The 18797-nt window shown below is 45.0% G+C and overlaps 1 protein-coding gene across 1 annotated transcript in view; it reads right to left on the reverse strand.

Annotated features, from left to right (window-relative positions):
- The window catches only part of LOC129817833 (protein phosphatase 1 regulatory subunit 14C-like), a 52535-nt gene that overhangs the window by 12108 nt on the left and 21630 nt on the right, over positions 1 to 18797 (reverse strand). Inside the window, exon 2 of the mRNA XM_055873409.1 lies at positions 609 to 692. Coding sequence (XP_055729384.1) covers positions 609 to 692 — 84 coding nt within the window. The remainder of the gene's footprint in view (positions 1 to 608; positions 693 to 18797) is intronic.

Raw genomic sequence — 18797 nt, forward strand, 5'->3', positions numbered from 1 at the left:
ATGGAGGAGGTTTATTATCCTGACCTAGTGAGATATACTTGGAGGAGGTTTAATATCCTGACCTAGTGAGGTATACATGGAGGAGGTTTAATATCCTGACCTAGTGAGATATACATGGAGGTTTAATATCCTGACCTAGTGAGATATTTATGGAGGAGGTTTAATACCCTGACCTAGTGAGATATACATGGAGGAGGTTTAATACCCTGACCTAGTGAGATATACATGGTGGAGGTTTAATATCCTGACCTAGTGAGATATACATGGAGGTTTAATATACTGACCTAGTGAGATATACATGGAGGAGGTTTAATACCCTGACCTAGTGAGATATACATGGAGGAGGTTTAATATCCTGACCTAGTGAGATATACATGGAGGAGGTTTAATATCCTGACCTAGTGAGATATACATGGAGGAGGTTTAATATCCTGACCTAGTGAGATATATATGGAGGTTTAATACCCTGACCTAGTGAGATATACATGGAGGAGGTTTAATACCCTGACCTAGTGAGATATACATGGAGGTTTAATACCCTGACCTAGTGAGATATAAATGATCTACCCCCTCCGCCCTAAAAATAAATAAATAAATACAATATTTACCTGTAGTTTGACAGCTCTCTCATCTTCGCTGTTGATTTCCAGCAGGTCATCAATATCTATCTCTACCTCCGGCATCTCCTCTTCCTGCAACACAAGACACACCCAGTCACTGATAAAAACACCAGAAAGTATTACATATGAAGATCAAGCACGACAATGGCCTACAGGATGTCGCCACGGTATCTCTGTACATTCAAATGGTGTTCCTTGTCCGTAGCTTCATGCCTGCTCATACCCACAACCCCAACGCCACCATGGGGCACTCTGTTCAAAACTTTGACATCAGAAAACCTCTCGCCCACACCACGCCTTCTGCCCGGGAACAGGTCGAAACTGGGATTCACCCGTGTAGGGCACACTTCTCCAGCACGTGCAGAAATCCGTTGGTTGTGTAAAGCCAGCTTGTTGTAGCCTGCCTGCTACTAGCTAGCTTCACCGGTAAACACATGGATGTAATGTTAGCTAGCAAGCTAAGGATGTTGGGTAATACACTGATAAACACCATGTAGCTTGTCACTTATTTAGAAGAGCTTGACAGATTTCTGATGAAGTTCGTATTTTACTTCAGCATGTTTCCAAAGCACCAATCACTACGTCGTAACGTTGGGTACAACCAATCACTACGTCGTAACGTTGGGTACAACCAATCACTACGTTGTAACGTTGGGTACAACCAATCACTACGTTGGGTCAGCTACAACCAATCACTACGTTGGATCAGCTACAACCAATCACTACGTTGTAACGTTGGATCAGCTACAACCAATCACTACGTTGGATCAGCTACAACCAATCACTACGTTGGATCAGCTACAACCAATCACTACGTTGGATCAGCTACAACCAATCACTACGTTGGATCAGCTACAACCAATCACTACGTTGGATCAGCTACAACCAATCACTACGTTGGGTCAGCTACAACCAATCACTACGTTGGGTCAGCTACAACCAATCACTACGTCGTAACGTTGGGTCAGCTACAACCAATCACTACGTTGGGTCAGCTACAACCAATCACTACGTCGTAACGTTGGGTCAGCTACATGCCCAGCATCAGATTTATATGTCTGCATAGCATTGTCTTCATTTTTTGGCAGATTAACTCATGTTATTATCGCTTGTTTCTGAACATTAACTCTTGTTTTGCTCCTTTTTTCTTCTCAGGAACGTAGACAACAACCCATACTATTCTGTTCCATAAAGGAGTCAACCAGACAACAACCCATACTATTCTGTTCCATAAAGGAGTCAACCAGACAACCCATACTATTCTGTTCCATAAAGGAGTCAACCAGACAACAACCCATACTATTCTGTTCCATAAAGGAGTCAACCAGACAACAACCCATACTATTCTGTTCCATAAAGGAGTCAACCAGACAACCCATACTATTCTGTTCCATAAAGGAGTCAACCAGACAACAACCCATACTATTCTGTTCCATAAAGGAGTCAACCAGACAACCCATACTATTCTGTTCCATAAAGTAGTCAACCAGACAACCCATACTATTCTGTTCCATAAAGGAGTCAACCAGACAACAACCCATACTATTCTGTTCCATAAAGAAGTCAACCAGACAACAACCCATACTATTCTGTTCCATAAAGGAGTCAACCAGACAACCCATACTATTCTGTTCCATAAAGGAGTCAACCAGACAACAACCCATACTATTCTGTTCCATAAAGGAGTCAACCAGACAACCCATACTATTCTGTTCCATAAAGGAGTCAACCAGACAACCCATACTATTCTGTTCCATAAAGGAGTCAACCAGACAACAACCCATACTATTCTGTTCCATAAAGAAGTCAACCAGACAACAACCCATACTATTCTGTTCCATAAAGGAGTCAACCAGACAACCCATACTATTCTGTTCCATAAAGGAGTCAACCAGACAACCTATACTATTCTGTTCCATAAAGGAGTCAACCAGACAACCCATACTATTCTGTTCCATAAAGGAGTCAACCAGACAACAACCCATACTATTCTGTTCCATAAAGGAGTCAACCAGACAACCCATACTATTCTGTTCCATAAAGGAGTCAACCAGACAACCCATACTATTCTGTTCCATAAAGGAGTCAACCAGACAACAACCCATACTATTCTGTTCCATAAAGGAGTCAACCAGACAACCCATACTATTCTGTTCCATAAAGGAGTCAACCAGACAACCCATACTATTCTGTTCCATAAAGAAGTCAACCAGACAACAACCCATACTATTCTGTTCCATAAAGGAGTCAACCAGACAACCCATACTATTCTGTTCCATAAAGGAGTCAACCAGACAACAACCCATACTATTCTGTTCCATAAAGGAGTCAACCAGACAACAACCCATACTATTCTGTTCCATAAAGGAGTCAACCAGACAACAACCCATACTATTCTGTTCCATAAAGGAGTCAACCAGACAACCCATACTATTCTGTTCCATAAAGGAGTCAACCAGACAACAACCCATACTATTCTGTTCCATAAAGGAGTCAACCAGACAACAACCCATACTATTCTGTTCCATAAAGGAGTCAACCAGACAACAACCCATACTATTCTGTTCCATAAAGGAGTCAACCAGACAACAACCCATACTATTCTGTTCCATAAAGGAGTCAACCAGACAACCCATACTATTCTGTTCCATAAAGGAGTCAACCAGACAACAACCCATACTATTCTGTTCCATAAAGGAGTCAACCAGACAACAACCCATACTATTCTGTTCCATAAAGGAGTCAACCAGACAACAACCCATACTATTCTGTTCCATAAAGGAGTCAACCAGACAACCTATACTATTCTGTTCCATAAAGGAGTCAACCAGACAACCCATACTATTCTGTTCAATAAAGGAGTCAACCAGACAACAACCCATACTATTCTGTTCCATAAAGGAGTCAACCAGACAACAACCCATACTATTCTGTTCCATAAAGGAGTCAACCAGACAACCCATACTATTCTGTTCCATAAAGAAGTCAACCAGACAACAACCCATACTATTCTGTTCCATAAAGGAGTCAACCAGACAACCCATACTATTCTGTTCCATAAAGGAGTCAACCAGACAACAACCCATACTATTCTGTTCCATAAAGGAGTCAACCAGACAACCCATACTATTCTGTTCCATAAAGGAGTCAACCAGATAACCCATACTATTCTGTTCCATAAAGTCAACCAGACAACAACCCATACTATTCTGTTCCATAAAGGAGTCAACCAGACAACCCATACTATTCTGTTCCATAAAGGAGTCAACCAGACAACCCATACTATTCTGTTCCATAAAGAAGTCAGGCAGAGTTGGCACCAAGATTGACTTGGGCCATCATTCAAAAAGAGATCCCTCTCGGGCCACTTGGGCATTTTTCCAAACTATGTTTGCATATAATGAATTCATTGTTTATTCCATTAAATTCTTAGCTCGGAATGTGACTGTTAGTAGCAGCTAGAACTCATCAATGGCACCTTACACTGTATTTCTCATGATAAACTCTTCTTTATTGAACCCATCCAGGTAAAGAGATGTCTTTCTGCGCTGTATACAATGCTTTGTAACGATTTAAAAACAACTATTGATTCAGGAATAAATATCTAATCTATAACATTGTGACCAACCATATGATAACACTGAAGGCTGTGTAATCTCACTGTAATTTTGAGTGTTCCAAATTCTATATGGAACACATTTTGGTTCAGTGAAGAGGAACTCTTGGTTCTATATTTGGTTCAGTACAGAGGAACTCTTGGTTCTATATTTGGTTCAGTGCAGAGTAACTCTTGGTTCTATATTTGGTTCAGTGAAGAGGAACTCTTGGTTTTATATTTGGTTCAGTGCAGAGGAACTCTTGGTTCTATATTTGGTTCAGTACAGAGGAACTCTTGGTTCTATATTTGGTTCAGTACAGAGGAACTCTTGGTTCTATATTTGGTTCAGTACAGAGGAACTCTTGGGGTTCTATATTTGGTTCAGTACAGAGGAACTCTTGGTTCTATATTTGGTTCAGTGCAGAGGAACTCTTGGTTCTATATTTGGTTCAGTACAGAGGAACTCTTGGGGTTCTATATTTGGTTCAGTGAAGAGGAACTCTTGGTTCTATATTTGGTTCAGTGCAGAGGAACTCTTGGTTCTATATTTGGTTCAGTACAGAGGAACTCTTGGTTCTATATTTGGTTCAGTGCAGAGGAACTCTTGGTTCTATATTTGGTTCAGTACAGAGGAACTCTTGGGGTTCTATATTTGGTTCAGTGCAGAGGAACTGTTTGAGGTTCTATATTTGGGTCAGTACAGGGGAACTCTTGGTTCTATATTTGGTTCAGTGCAAAGGAACTCTTGGTTCTATATTTGGTTCTGTGCAGAGGTACTCTTGGGGTTCTATATTTGGTTCAGTGCAGAGGAACTCTTGGTTCTATATTTGGTTCAGTACAGAGGAACTCTTGGGGTTCTATATTTGGTTCAGTGCAGAGGAACTCTTGGTTCTTGTAACGAGTATTACCGAAGGTGGCCTTCCTTCCTGTTCGAGTGGCGCTCGGCGGTCGTCGTCGCCGGTCTAATAGCTGCCACCGATCCCTTTTTCCTTTTCGTTTGGTTTTGTCTAATTGATTTCACCTGTTTATTGTTTGGTTGTTAGGGTGGTGTTATTTAAGTTCGTTTAGCCCGTTTATGTTTGTGCGGGCTTGTTTCTCTGTTTGTATATGAGGTTGTTATTTTCATTGGGGTTTTTCCACAGTCTGGATTTATTTTCCAGTTTTGGACTTTATTCAAGTCAGAGTTTTCACGCCAATGTTTTTGACGTTACCAGTTGTTAATCTGGTTGGACATTAAAAAGTGGTTTTACCCGTTACCTTTGCTCTCTGCGCCTGACTCCTTACAATTGTCCTCATTGAGTGTAACAGAAGCCCGCACCCATTATGGAGCCAGCAGGAGCAGCGACCACCCCTCTCCCCACGATGGAGGAGAGAGTCCTTCATCACACGTCCATCCTTCATCGCATCGGATCAGCTATGGATCTTATGATGGAGAGGATGGATCGTTGGGAGAGGAGTGGTCTCCCTACTAACCCACCTACCCTCCCCCTAGCAACTATACCATCTCCTCCAGCGGGACCCGGTACCAGCGCGTTGCGTATTACGCCTCCTAGCCAGTACGATGGAGCGGCGGCGGGGTGCCAGGGATTCCTGCTACAATTAGACCTGTACCTGGCCACCGTCCGACCAGCTCCCTCGGATGAAGAGAGCGTGAGTGTCCTCGTCTCCTGCCTGACGGGTAGAGCCCTAGAGTGGGCCAATGCGGTCTGGAACGGGGCCAACTCAGCGAGGGGCCACTACCCGGAGTTCACCCGCCGTTTTCGGGCCGTGTTCGATCACCCTCCAGATGGCCGAGCGGCGGGTGAGAGATTGTTCTATCTACGACAGGGGACGAGGAGCGCGCAGGACTTCGCGCTGGATTTCCGGACCTTGGCCGCTGGAGCAGGGTGGAACGACAGGGCCCTGATAGACCATTACAGGTGTAGCCTGAGAGAGGACGTCCGCAGAGAGCTGGCTTGTCGGGACACTACGCTAAGTTTGGATGAACTAATAGACATGTCTATCCGGTTAGACCATCTGCTAGCTGCTCGCGGACGTTCTGAAAGGGTCCTGTCCGTTCCATCTCCTGACCCTCCTGCTCCCATCCCGATGGAGCTAGGAGGGGCAGCATCTAGGGAGACCGGAGGAGGAGGCTCCTCCTGTACCAGTTGTGGCCGAAGAGGGCACACTTCCGGTCGGTGCTGGAGGAGTCCATCTGGGAATCGAGAGGGCAGGCAGAACACTCCTCGGTCACCTCAGGTGAGTCAGCACCACACTCTCCCAGAGCTTCCTGTTGGTCACATGTTTTTGTTAATATGTTTCCTTAAATTTTTTCCCTCTCTCCAGCATAAGGCGCTAGTCGATTCAGGCGCAGCTGGGAATTTTATAGATCGCGGACTCGCTCAGAGGTTGAGGATTCCGTTAGTTAAGGTAGACCCCCCTTTTCCTGTGCACTCCTTAGATAGTCGACCGTTAGGGTCAGGGCTGGTCAGGGAGGCCACAATTCCTTTGGAGATGATTACGCAGGGGAATCATAAGGAACGGATTAGTCTGTTTCTTATCGATTCACCTGCGTTTCCGGTGGTGTTGGGGATTCCTTGGCTGGCTATTCACAATCCGACGATTTCGTGGAAACAGGGAGCTCTACAGGGGTGGTCTGATGAGTGTTCAGGCAGGTGTGTAGGAGTTTCCATCGGTGCGACAACGGTGGAGAGTCCAGACCAGGTTTCCACCGTGCGCATTCCCGCTGAGTATGCCGATTTGGCTATCGCTTTCAGTAAAAAGAAGGCGACCCAATTACCTCCCCATCGACAGGGGGATTGCGTGATAAACCTCCAGGTAAACGCTGCACTTCCCAGGAGTCATGTGTATCCTTTGTCCCAGGAGGAGACGTTAGCTATGGAGACATATGTTACGGAAGCTCTGGGACAGGGATTCATTCGGCCCTCAATGTCACCCGTCTCCTCGAGTTTCTTTTTTGTGAAGAAAAAGGATGGTGGGTTGCGTCCGTGTATTGATTATCGAGGTCTCAATTCCATCACGGTGGGTTTTAGTTACCCACTACCTCTCATCGCTACGGCGATGGAATCATTCCACGGAGCACGGTTCTTCACGAAACTGGATCTCAGGAGCGCGTATAATCTGGTGCGTATTCGGGAGGGAGATGAGTGGAAAACCGCGTTTAGTACTACATCGGGCCATTATGAGTACCTCGTCATGCCGTACGGGTTAAAGAATGCTCCAGCTGTCTTTCAATCCTTTGTTGACGAGATTCTCAGAGACCTGCACGGACAGGGTGTGGTGGTGTATATTGACGATATTTTGATCTACTCCGCTACACGCGCCGCGCATGTGTCTTTGGTGCGCAAGGTTCTTGGGCGACTGCTGGAGCATGACTTGTACGTGAAGGCGGAGAAATGTGAGTTTTCTAAACAAGTCGTTTCCTTCCTGGGTTACCGCATTTCCAGCTCGGGGGTGGATATAGGGGATGACCGCGTAAAAGCCGTGCGTAATTGGCCGACTCCGACCACGGTAAAAGAGGTGCAGCGGTTCTTAGGGTTTGCCAATTACTACCGGAGGTTTATCCGGGGTTTTGGTCAGGTAGCAGCCCCTATTACCTCACTCCTGAAGGGGGGGCCGGTGCGTTTGCAGTGGTCGGCAGAGGCAGACAGGGCCTTCTGTAGGTTGAAGGTGCTGTTTACCGAGGCGCCAGTGTTGGCGCATCCGGACCCTTCTTTGGCGTTTATAGTAGAGGTGGACGCATCCGAGGCTGGGGTTGGAGCGGTGCTCTCACAGCGCTCAGGTGTGCCACCAAAACTCCGCCCTTGTGCTTTTTTTTTGAAAAAACTCGGGCCAGCGGAGCGGAATTATGATGTGGGGGATAGGGAGTTGTTGGCTATGGTTAAAGCCCTGAAGGTGTGGAGACACTGGCTTGAGGGGGCTAAGCACCCTTTCCTCATCTGGACTGACCACCGTAACCTGGAGTATATCCGATCAGCTAAGAGACTGAATCCGCGTCAGGCAAGGTGGGCCATGTATTTCACCAGATTTCGTTTTACGATCTCGTATCGACCAGGTTCCCTTAACACTAAGGCCGACGCGCTGTCTCGCCTCTATGACTCAGAGGAGCGGTCCATCGATCCTACTCCCATCATTCCGGCGGCCAAGTTGGTGGCACCGATAGTATGGGAGGTGGACGCGGACATCGAGCGGGCGTTAAGGGAGGAACCTGCGCCTCCACAGTGCCCGGAGGGGCGTAGGTATGTACCGCTCGCTGTTCGTGATCAATTGATTCGATGGGCTCATGGTATACTCTCGTCAGGTCACCCGGGTATTTCGAGGACAGTGCGAGGTCTTAGGGGGAAGTACTGGTGGCCCACCTTGGAGAGGGATGTGCGATTCTATGTCTCTTCCTGTTCGGTGTGCGCTCAGAGTAAGGCTCCTAGGCATCTGCCTCGAGGGAAGTTACAACCCCTCCCCGTTCCACAACGGCCGTGGTCCCATCTTTCGGTAGATTTTCTGACTGACTTACCTCCATCTCAGGGGAACACTACGATCCTGGTCGTTGTGGATCGGTTCTCTAAGTCCTGCCGTCTTATCCCGTTGCCCGGTCTCCCTACGGCCCTGCAGACTGCGGAGGCATTATTTACCCATGTCTTCCGGCACTACGGGGTGCCCGAGGATATTGTTTCTGATCGGGGTCCCCAGTTCACTTCCAGAGTATGGAAGGCGTTTATGGAGCATTTGGGGGTCTCGGTCAGCCTTACATCGGGGTATCACCCGGAGAGTAATGGGCAGGTGGAGAGAGTGAACCAGGAGGTGGGTAGGTTTCTGCGGTCGTATTGCCAGGACCGGCCAGGGGAGTGGTCAAGATACATCCCCTGGGCAGAAATTGCTCAGAACTCACTAAGCCACTCCTCTACCAACATGTCACCATTTGAGTGTGTGTTGGGGTATCAGCCGGTTCTGGCACCATGGCATCAGAGTCAGACCGAGGCTCCTGCGGTGGAGGAGTGGGTACAGCGCTCTAAGGAGACTTGGAGAGCCGTCCAGGAGTCTCTGCGTCAGGCGAGTAGACGGCAGAAGAAGAGCGCTGACCGTCACCGCAGTGAGGCCCCCGTGTTTGCACCGGGGATAGGGTCTGGCTCTCGACCCGAAACCTGCCCCTCCGCTTGCCCTGCCGGAAGCTGGGTCCGCAGTGTGTAGGGCCATTTAAAGTCCTGAGGAGAATAAATGAGGTGTGTTACCGATTGTTACTTCCTTCTTATTATCGTATTAACCCCTCATTTCATGTGTCTCTCCTCAGGCCGGTGGTAGCTGGTCCCATGCAGGAAGGTGAGGTGCCGGAGGTCCCTCCACCCCCTTTGGATATAGAGGGGTCCCCGGCGTACAGGATAAGGTCCATTCTGGATTCCAGACGCCGGGTGGGGGGCCTGCAGTACCTCGTGGACTGGGAGGGGTACGGTCCGGAGGAGAGGTGCTGGGTCCCGGTGGGGGATATTTTGGATCCATCTATGCTGAGAGAGTTCCATCGCCTCCATCCGGATCGCCCTGCGCCTCGGCCCCCGGGTCGTCCTCGAGGCCGGCGTCGGCGCGCTGCGGGAGCTGCGCGTCAGGAGGGGGGTACTGTAACGAGTATTACCGAAGGTGGCCTTCCTTCCTGTTCGAGTGGCGCTCGGCGGTCGTCGTCGCCGGTCTACTAGCTGCCACCGATCCCTTTTTCCTTTTCGTTTGGTTTTGTCTAATTGATTTCACCTGTTTATTGTTTGGTTGTTAGGGTGGTGTTATTTAAGTTCGTTTAGCCCGTTTATGTTTGTGCGGGCTTGTTTCTCTGTTTGTATATGAGGTTGTTATTTTCGTTGGGGTTTTTCCACAGTCTGGATTTATTTTCCAGTTTTGGACTTTATTCAAGTCGGAGTTTTTACGCCAATGTTTTTGACGTTACCAGTTGTTAATCTGGTTGGACATTAAAAAGTGGTTTTCCCCGTTACCTTTGCTCTCTGCGCCTGACTCCTTACAATTGTCCTCATTGAGTGTAACAGTTCTATATTTGGTTCAGTGCAAAGGAACTCTTGGTTCTATATTTGGTTCTGTGCAGCGGAACTCTTGGTTCTATATTTGGTTCAGTGCAGAGGAACTCTTGGGGTTCTATATTTGGTTCTGTGCAGAGGAACTCTTGGTTCTATATTTGGTTCAGTGAAGAGGAACTCTTGGTTTTATATTTGGTTCAGTGCAGAGAAACTCTTGGTTCTATATTTGGTTCAGTACAGAGGAACTCTTGGTTCTATATTTGGTTCAGTACAGAGGAACTCTTGGGGTTCTATATTTGGTTCAGTGAAGAGGAACTCTTGGTTCTATATTTGGTTCAGTACAGAGGAACTCTTGGGGTTCTATATTTGGTTCAGTGAAGAGGAACTCTTGGTTCTATATTTGGTTCAGTACAGAGGAACTCTTGGTTCTATATTTGGTTCAGTACAGAGGAACTCTTGGTTCTATATTTGGTTCAGTACAGAGGAACTCTTGGTTCTATATTTGGTTCAGTACAGAGGAACTCTTGGTTCTATATTTGGTTCAGTGAAGAGGAACTCTTGGTTTTATATTTGGGTCAGTACAGAGGAACTCTTGGTTCTATATTTGGTTCAGTGCAGAGGAACTCTTGGGGTTCTATATTTGGTTCAGTACAGAGGAACTCTTGGGGTTCTATATTTGGTTCAGTGCAGAGGAACTGTTTGAGGTTCTATATTTGGTTCAGTACAGAGGAACTCTTGGTTCTATATTTGGTTCAGTGCAAAGGAACTCTTGGTTCTATATTTGGTTCAGTACAGAGGAACTCTTGGTTCTATATTTGGTTCAGTGCAGAGGAACTCTTGGTTCTATATTTGGTTCAGTGCAAAGGAACTCTTGGTTCTATATTTGGTTCAGTACAGAGGAACTCTTGGGGTTCTATATTTGGTTCTGTGCAAAGGAACTCTTGATTCTATATTTGGTTCAGTGCAGAGGAACTCTTGGTTCTATATTTGGTTCAGTGCAGTGAAGAAGAACCCCTAGGGTATATGAAGCAAGCGATAGAACCTTCTTGGAACCAAAACGGTTAGATGTGCACAGTCCTGCAATATGTAGAATATAGAACACACAGCAGAATGAGAGAGAGATAAGTGGGTCATGTTGATTATATGAGGTCTGTGGGGCTGAGCACATGATGATGATGAGGAGGTGTAACAGGAGGAGGAGTGGGCGTTAGGAAATGTCAAAAATCAGCCCTCTAATCTGCTGCGCAACAAGGTGAGAGAGAAGGGAAGATCCCTCCCCCATTGAGACAGAGAGAGTGGTAGAGGAAGGGAAAGGTTAAAGAGAGAAGCTTCCTCTCCTCTCCTCTCCTCTCCTCTCCTCTCCTCTCCTCTCCTCTCCTCTCCTCTCCTCTCCTCTCCTCTCCTCTCCTCTCCTCTCCTCCTCTCCTCTCCTCTCCTCTCCTCCTCTCCTCTCCTCTCCCTCTATATTCCCTAAATACATCCTGTATCTGTAGTGCTCCTGAGCTGGATGAAGGGATACAGTGAGATGTGGGATTGAAGAAACAGCGAAGTGAATCACACTGAACAGGATTATAGAACAGTGAAGGGATACAGTGAGCTGTGGAATGAATAAACAGCTAACTACTAAGAACAGAAAGAAGGCTGTGAGTCTTTAAAATAATGGTGTTAATGTTTATAACCCATTAAAAAGTCTTAAACAACCTGCATATTGACTGGCTGGTCTCTCTCTCTAGTGATGTCTCTATAAAGGGTCTCTCTCTAGTGATGTCTCTATAAAGGGTCTCTAGTGATGTCTCTATAAAGGGTCTCTCTCTAGTGATGTCTCTATAAAGGGTCTCTCTCTAGTGATGTCTCTATAAAGGGTCTCTAGTGATGTCTCTATAAAGGATCTCTCTCTAGTGATGTCTCTATAAAGGGTCTCTCTCTAGTGATGTCTCTATAAAGGGTCTCTAGTGATGTCTCTATAAAGGGTCTCTCTCTAGTGATGTCTCTATAAAGGGTCTCTCTCTAGTGATGTCTCTATAAAGGGTCTCTAGTGATGTCTCTGTAAAGGATCTCTCTCTAGTGATGTCTCTATAAAGGGTCTCTCTCTAGTGATGTCTCTATAAAGGGTCTCTAGTGATGTCTCTATAAAGGGTCTCTCTCTAGTGATGTCTCTATAAAGGGTCTCTCTCTAGTGATGTCTCTATAAAGGGTCTCTCTCTCTAGTGATGTCTCTATAAAGGGTCTCTCTCTCTAGTGATGTCTCTATAAAGGATCTCTCTCTCTAGTGATGTCTCTATAAAGGGTCTCTCTCTAGTGATGTCTCTATAAAGGATCTCTCTCTCTAGTGATGTCTCTATAAAGGGTCTCTCTCTAGTGATGTCTCTATTAAGGGTTTCTCTCTAGTGATGTCTCTATAAAGGGTCTCTCTCTCTAGTGATGTCTCTATAAAGGGTCTCTCTCTAGTGATGTCTCTATAAAGGGTCTCTCTCTAGTGATGTCTCTATAAAGGGTCTCTCTCTAGTGATGTCTCTATAAAGGGTCTCTAGTGATGTCTCTATAAAGGGTCTCTCTCTAGTGATGTCTCTATAAAGGGTCTCTAGTGATGTCTCTATAAAGGGTCTCTAGTGATGTCTCTATAAAGGGTCTCTCTCTCTAGTGATGTCTCTATAAAGGGTCTCTCTCTAGTGATGTCTCTATAAAGGGTCTCTCTCTAGTGATGTCTCTATAAAGGGTCTCTCTCTCTAGTGATGTCTCTATAAAGGGTCTCTCTCTAGTGATGTCTCTATAAAGGGTCTCTCTCTAGTGATGTCTCTATAAAGGGTCTCTCTCTAGTGATGTCTCTATAAAGGGTCTCTCTCTAGTGATGTCTCTATAAAGGGTCTCTAGTGATGTCTCTATAAAGGGTCTCTCTCTCTAGTGATGTCTCTATAAAGGGTCTCTCTCTAGCGATGTCTCTATAAAGGGTCTCTAGTGATGTCTCTATAAATGGTCTCGCTCTAGTGATGTCTCTATAAAGGGTCTCTCTCTAGTGATGTCTCTATAAAGGGTCTCTCTCTAGTGATGTCTCTATAAAGGGTCTCTAGTGATGTCTCTATAAAGGGTCTCTAGTGATGTCTCTATAAAGGGTCTCTCTCTCTAGTGATGTCTCTATAAAGGGTCTCTCTCTAGTGATGTCTCTATAAAGGGTCTCTAGTGATGTCTCTATAAAGGGTCTCTAGTGATGTCTCTATAAAGGGTCTCTAGTGATGTCTCTATAAAGGGTCTCTCTCTCTAGTGGTGTCTCTATAAAGGGTCTCTAGTGATGTCTCTATAAAGGGTCTCTCTAGTGATGTCTCTATAAAGGGTCTCTAGTGATGTCTCTATAAAGGGTCGCTAGTGATGTCTCTATAAAGGATCTCTCTCTAGTGATGTCTCTATAAAGGGTTTCTCTCTAGTGATTTCTCTATAAAGGGTCTCTCTCTAGTGATGTCTCTATAAAGGGTCTCTCTCTAGTGATGTCTCTATAAAGGGTTTCTCTCTAGTGATTTCTCTATAAAGGGTCTCTCTCTAGCGATGTCTCTATAAAGGGTCTCTCTCTAGTGATATCTCTATAAAGGGTCTCTAGTGATGTCTCTATAAAGGGTCTCTAGTGATGTCTCTATAAAGGGTCTCTCTCTCTAGTGATGTCTCTATAAAGGGTCTCTAGTGATGTCCCTATAAAGGGTCTCTCTCTAGTGATGTCTCTATAAAGGGTCTCTCTCTAGTGATGTCTCTATAAAGGGTCTCTAGTGATGTCTCTATAAAGGGTCTCTAGTGATGTCTCTATAAAGGGTCTCTCTCTCTAGTGATGTCTCTATAAAGGGTCTCTAGTGATGTCTCTATAAAGGGTCTCTCTCTCTAGTGATGTCTCTATAAAGGGTCTCTCTCTCTAGTGATGTCTCTATAAAGAGTCTCTCTCTAGTGATGTCTCTCTCTAGTGATGTCTCTCTCTAGTGATGTCTCTATAAAGGGTCTCTCTCTAGTGATGTCTCTCTCTAGTGATGTCTCTATAAAGGGTCTCTCTCTCTAGTGATGTCTCTATAAAGGGTCTCTCTCTAGTGATGTCTCTATAAAGGGTCTCTAGTGATGTCTCTATAAAGGGTCTCTCTCTCTAGTGATGTCTATATAAAGGGTCTCTCTCTCTAGTGATGTCTCTATAAAGGGTCTCTAGTGATGTCTCTATAAAGGGTCTCTAGTGATGTCTCTATAAAGGGTCTCTAGTGATGTCTCTATAAAGGGTCTCTCTCTCTAGTGATGTCTCTATAAAGGGTCTCTAGTGATGTCTCTATAAAGGGTCTCTCTCTCTAGTGATGTCTCTATAAAGGGTCTCTCTCTCTAGTGATGTCTCTATAAAGAGTCTCTCTCTAGTGATGTCTCTCTCTAGTGATGTCTCTCTCTAGTGATGTCTCTATAAAGGGTCTCTCTCTAGTGATGTCTCTCTCTAGTGATGTCTCTATAAAGGGTCTCTCTCTCTAGTGATGTCTCTATAAAGGGTCTCTCTCTAGTGATGTCTCTATAAAGGGTCTCTAGTGATGTCTCTATAAAGGGTCTCTCTCTCTAGTGATGTCTATATAAAGGGTCTCTCTCTCTAGTGATGTCTCTATAAAGGGTCTCTAGTGATGTCTCTATAAAGGGTCTCTCTCTCTAGTGATGTCTATATAAAGGGTTGTATCTTCCTGGTGTCTATGGGGAGGAATAGGAAAATATGAGGAGAGAGAGAAAGGGAGAGAGAGAGAGAGAGAGAGAAAGGGAGAGAGAGAGAGAAAGGGAGAGAGAGAGAAAGGGAGAGAGAGAGAAAGGGAGACAGAGAGAAAGGGAGAGAGAGAGAAAGGGAGACAGAGAGAAAGGGAGAGAGAGAGAATGCGAGACAGAGAGAAAGGGAGAGAGAGAGAAAGGGAGAGAGAGAGAAAGGGAGAGAGAGAGAATGCGAGACAGAGAGAAAGAGAGAGAGAGAAAGGGAGACAGAGAGAAAGGGAGAGAGAGAGAAAGGGAGACAGAGAGAAAGGGAGAGAGAGAGAATGCGAGACAGAGAGAAAGAGAGAGAGAGAAAGGGAGACAGAGAGAAAGGGAGAGAGAGAGAAAGGGAGACAGAGAGAAAGGGAGACGGAGAGAAAGGGAGACAGAGAGAAAGGGAGAGAAAGAATGCGAGACAGAGAGAAAGAGAGAGAGAGAAAGAATGGGAGACAGAGAGAGGGCAAAAGAGAGGAGTCTAAACAACCCCTGTCTGACCTTTTCTCCTTGTTTTAAGTCAGATATTTGGCACCGGGCCAGCTGTGTGTGTTGTAGCGCGATACATAATCAGTTTCACAACACAACAGAGGCGTTGACAAGCACCTCTTAAATACTGACAGATGTGTGTACACACACACACACACACACACACACACACACACACACACACACACACACACACACACACACACACACACACACACACACACTTAATATCTGTGTATGTTTTGAATCTATTCCAGTCATCATCTAGCAGTATCTAATTGGGAACAGATTTTCATTTTCAGATTTTCAAATCTTCTGAAATCCGCATGAGGAAAGATGAGATTTTCATGCTAATATTCTGAGGAAAATATGTGCCTTGTCCCACCGGTGTTTCCACCCAACGGACCGTTTGGGGTAAAAGAACTACGTGATGACGAAGTGCAAATAAAATATACTTTATTGAGCTTTTTTTTGCACCAAATTAAAACCTAAAGTTCAAGGTATTTCCATCGCATTTCCAACTCTACCGATTCTTGTCACAAAAAACTGTAATCGGAAATGTTCCTACTGTGGTCTTGGCAGATACAGGCAGGCTGTGTGGGTAGGCTCGTCTACATGACATTATTAGGGATAAGACACAGTCAAGCATAGATTATCATGGCACCAGAATAAGATCCTCGATGTTTATTGGAAAGGAGAATCAACCTGTGAATTTCCATCAGAATTTATTTCATCCGTACCTTAATAAAGTGCATGGGTTCCCTAGTCGTAGTGGGAGGACCACACAACATACTCTACATGGCCAACAGTATGTCCTGCTCGTTGAGCATCTCATTCCAAAATCATAGGCATTAGTTAATATGGAGTTGGTCCCCCCCTTTGCTGCTATAACAGTCTCCACTCTTCTGGGAAGGCTTTCCACTAGATGTTGGAACATTGCTGCTATAACAGCCTCCACTCTTCTGGGAAGGCTTTCCACTAGATGTTGGAACATTGCTGCTATAACAGCCTCCACTCTTCTGGGAAGGCTTTCCACTAGATGTTGGAACATTGCTGCTATAACAGCCTCCACTCTTCTGGGAACGCTTTCCACTAGATGTTGGAACATTGCTGCTACAACAGTCTCCACTCTTCTGGGAAGGCTTTCCACTAGATGTTGGAACATTGCTGCTATAACAGCTTCCACTCTTCTGGGAAGGCTTTCCACTAGATGTTGGAACATTGCTGCTATAACAGCCTCCTCTCTTCTGGGAAGGCTTTCCACTAGATGTTGGAACATTGCTGCTATAACAGCCTCCACTCTTCTGGGAAGGCTTTCCACTAGATGTTGGAACATTGCTGCTATAACAGCCTCCACTCTTCTAGGAAGGCTTTCCACTAGATGTTGGAACATTGCTGTGGGGACTTTCTTCCATTCAGCCACAAGAGCATTAATGATGTCGGGCCCTGATGTTGAACGATTAGGCCTGGCTCGCAGTCAGCGTTCCAATTCATCCCAAAGGTGTTTAAATTTGGTTGTGGTCAGGACTGTAAAGGCCAGTCATGTTCTTCCATAACGATCTAGACAAACAATTTCTGTATGCACCTCGCTTTGTGAACGGGGGCATTGGCATGCTGAAATAGGAAAGGGCCTTCCCCAAACTAGAATGTCATCGTGTAGAATGTCATTGTATTCTGTAGCGTTAAGATTTTCCTTCACTGGAACTAAGAGGCCCAAACCATGAAAAACAGCCCCAGACCATTATTCCATATGGTGAAGCGTGATTCATCATTCCAGACAAGGCGTTTACACCACTCTAGCTTGGCATTGTGGCACGGTGATCTTAGGCTTGTGTGCAGCTGCTTGGCCATGGAAACCCATTTCACGAAGCTCCCGACGAACAGTTCTTGTACCGACGTTTCTTCCAGAGGCAGTTTGGAACTCGGTAGTGAGTGTTGCAACTGAGGACAGACGATTTTTACACACTACATGCTTCAGCACTCGGCGGTCCCGTTCTTTGAGCTTGTGTGGCCTACCACTTCGCGGCTGAGCCGTTGTTGCTCCTAGACCTTTCCACTTCACAATATCAGCACTTACAGTTGACCGGGGAAAGCTCGAGCAAATTTGACGAGCTGACTTGTTGGAAATGTAGCATCCTATGACGGTGCCACGTTGAAAGTCACTGAGCTGTTCAGTAAGGCCCATTCTACTGACAATGTTTGTCTATGGAGATTGCATGGCATTGTGCTCTATTTTTATACACCTGTCAGCAACGGGTGTTGCTGAAATAGCCGAATCCACTAATTTGAAGAGGTGTCCACATACTTTGGACCATCTAGTGTATCATGCGTGACTCCAAGTTTACTTCGATATGACGGTTATTATATTAATATTAATTATAATTATAATTATTAATTATATTAATATTTGTGCATAAAAGTGTTTCAACCGCCATTTCCCCGCATAATTAATTTTACCGACACAAAAAGATCCCACCAATGTCGAATGAACAAATGATCTGTCATCATTTAGAACAAATTGGAGCAGAAACTTCCTGTCTGCCTATTACCATGGTAATAATGTAGCCTCTCTGTCCATGGTAATAATGTAGCCTATTACCATGGTAATAATGTAGCCTATTACCATGGTAATAATGTAGCCTCTCTGTCCATGGTAATAATGTAGCCTATTACCATGGTAATAATGTAGCCTATTACCATGGTAATAATGTAGCCTCTCTGTCCATGGTAATAATGTAGCCTATTACCATGGTAATAATGTAGCCTCTCTGTCCATGGTAATAATGTAGCCTATTACCATGGTAATAATGTAGCCTCTGTCCATGGTAATAATGTAGCCTATTACCATGGTAATAATGTAGCCTCTGTCCATGGTAATAATATATTTATATGTAGCCTATTACCATGGTAATAATGTAGCCTCTGTCCATGGTAATAATGTAGCCTATTACCATGGTAATAATGTAGCCTCTGTCCATGGTAATAATGTAGCCTATTACCATGGTAATAATGTAGCCTCTGTCCATGGTAATAATGTAGCCTCTCTGCCCATGGTAATAATGTAGCCTCTCTGTCCATGGTAATAATGTAGCCTATTACCATGGTAATAATGTAGCCTCTGTCCATGGTAATAATGTAGCCTATTACCATGGTAATAATGTAGCCTCTGTCCATGGTAATAATGTAGCCTATTACCATGGTAATAATATATTTATATGTAGCCTATTACCATGGTAATAATGTAGCCTATTACCATGGTAATAATGTAGCCTATTACCATGGTAATAATATATTTATATGTAGCCTATTACCATGGTAATAATGTAGCCTCTGTCCATGGTAATAATATAT

Source organism: Salvelinus fontinalis, chromosome 20, assembly GCF_029448725.1.
Source record: "Salvelinus fontinalis isolate EN_2023a chromosome 20, ASM2944872v1, whole genome shotgun sequence".
Lineage (NCBI taxonomy): Eukaryota > Metazoa > Chordata > Actinopteri > Salmoniformes > Salmonidae > Salvelinus > Salvelinus fontinalis.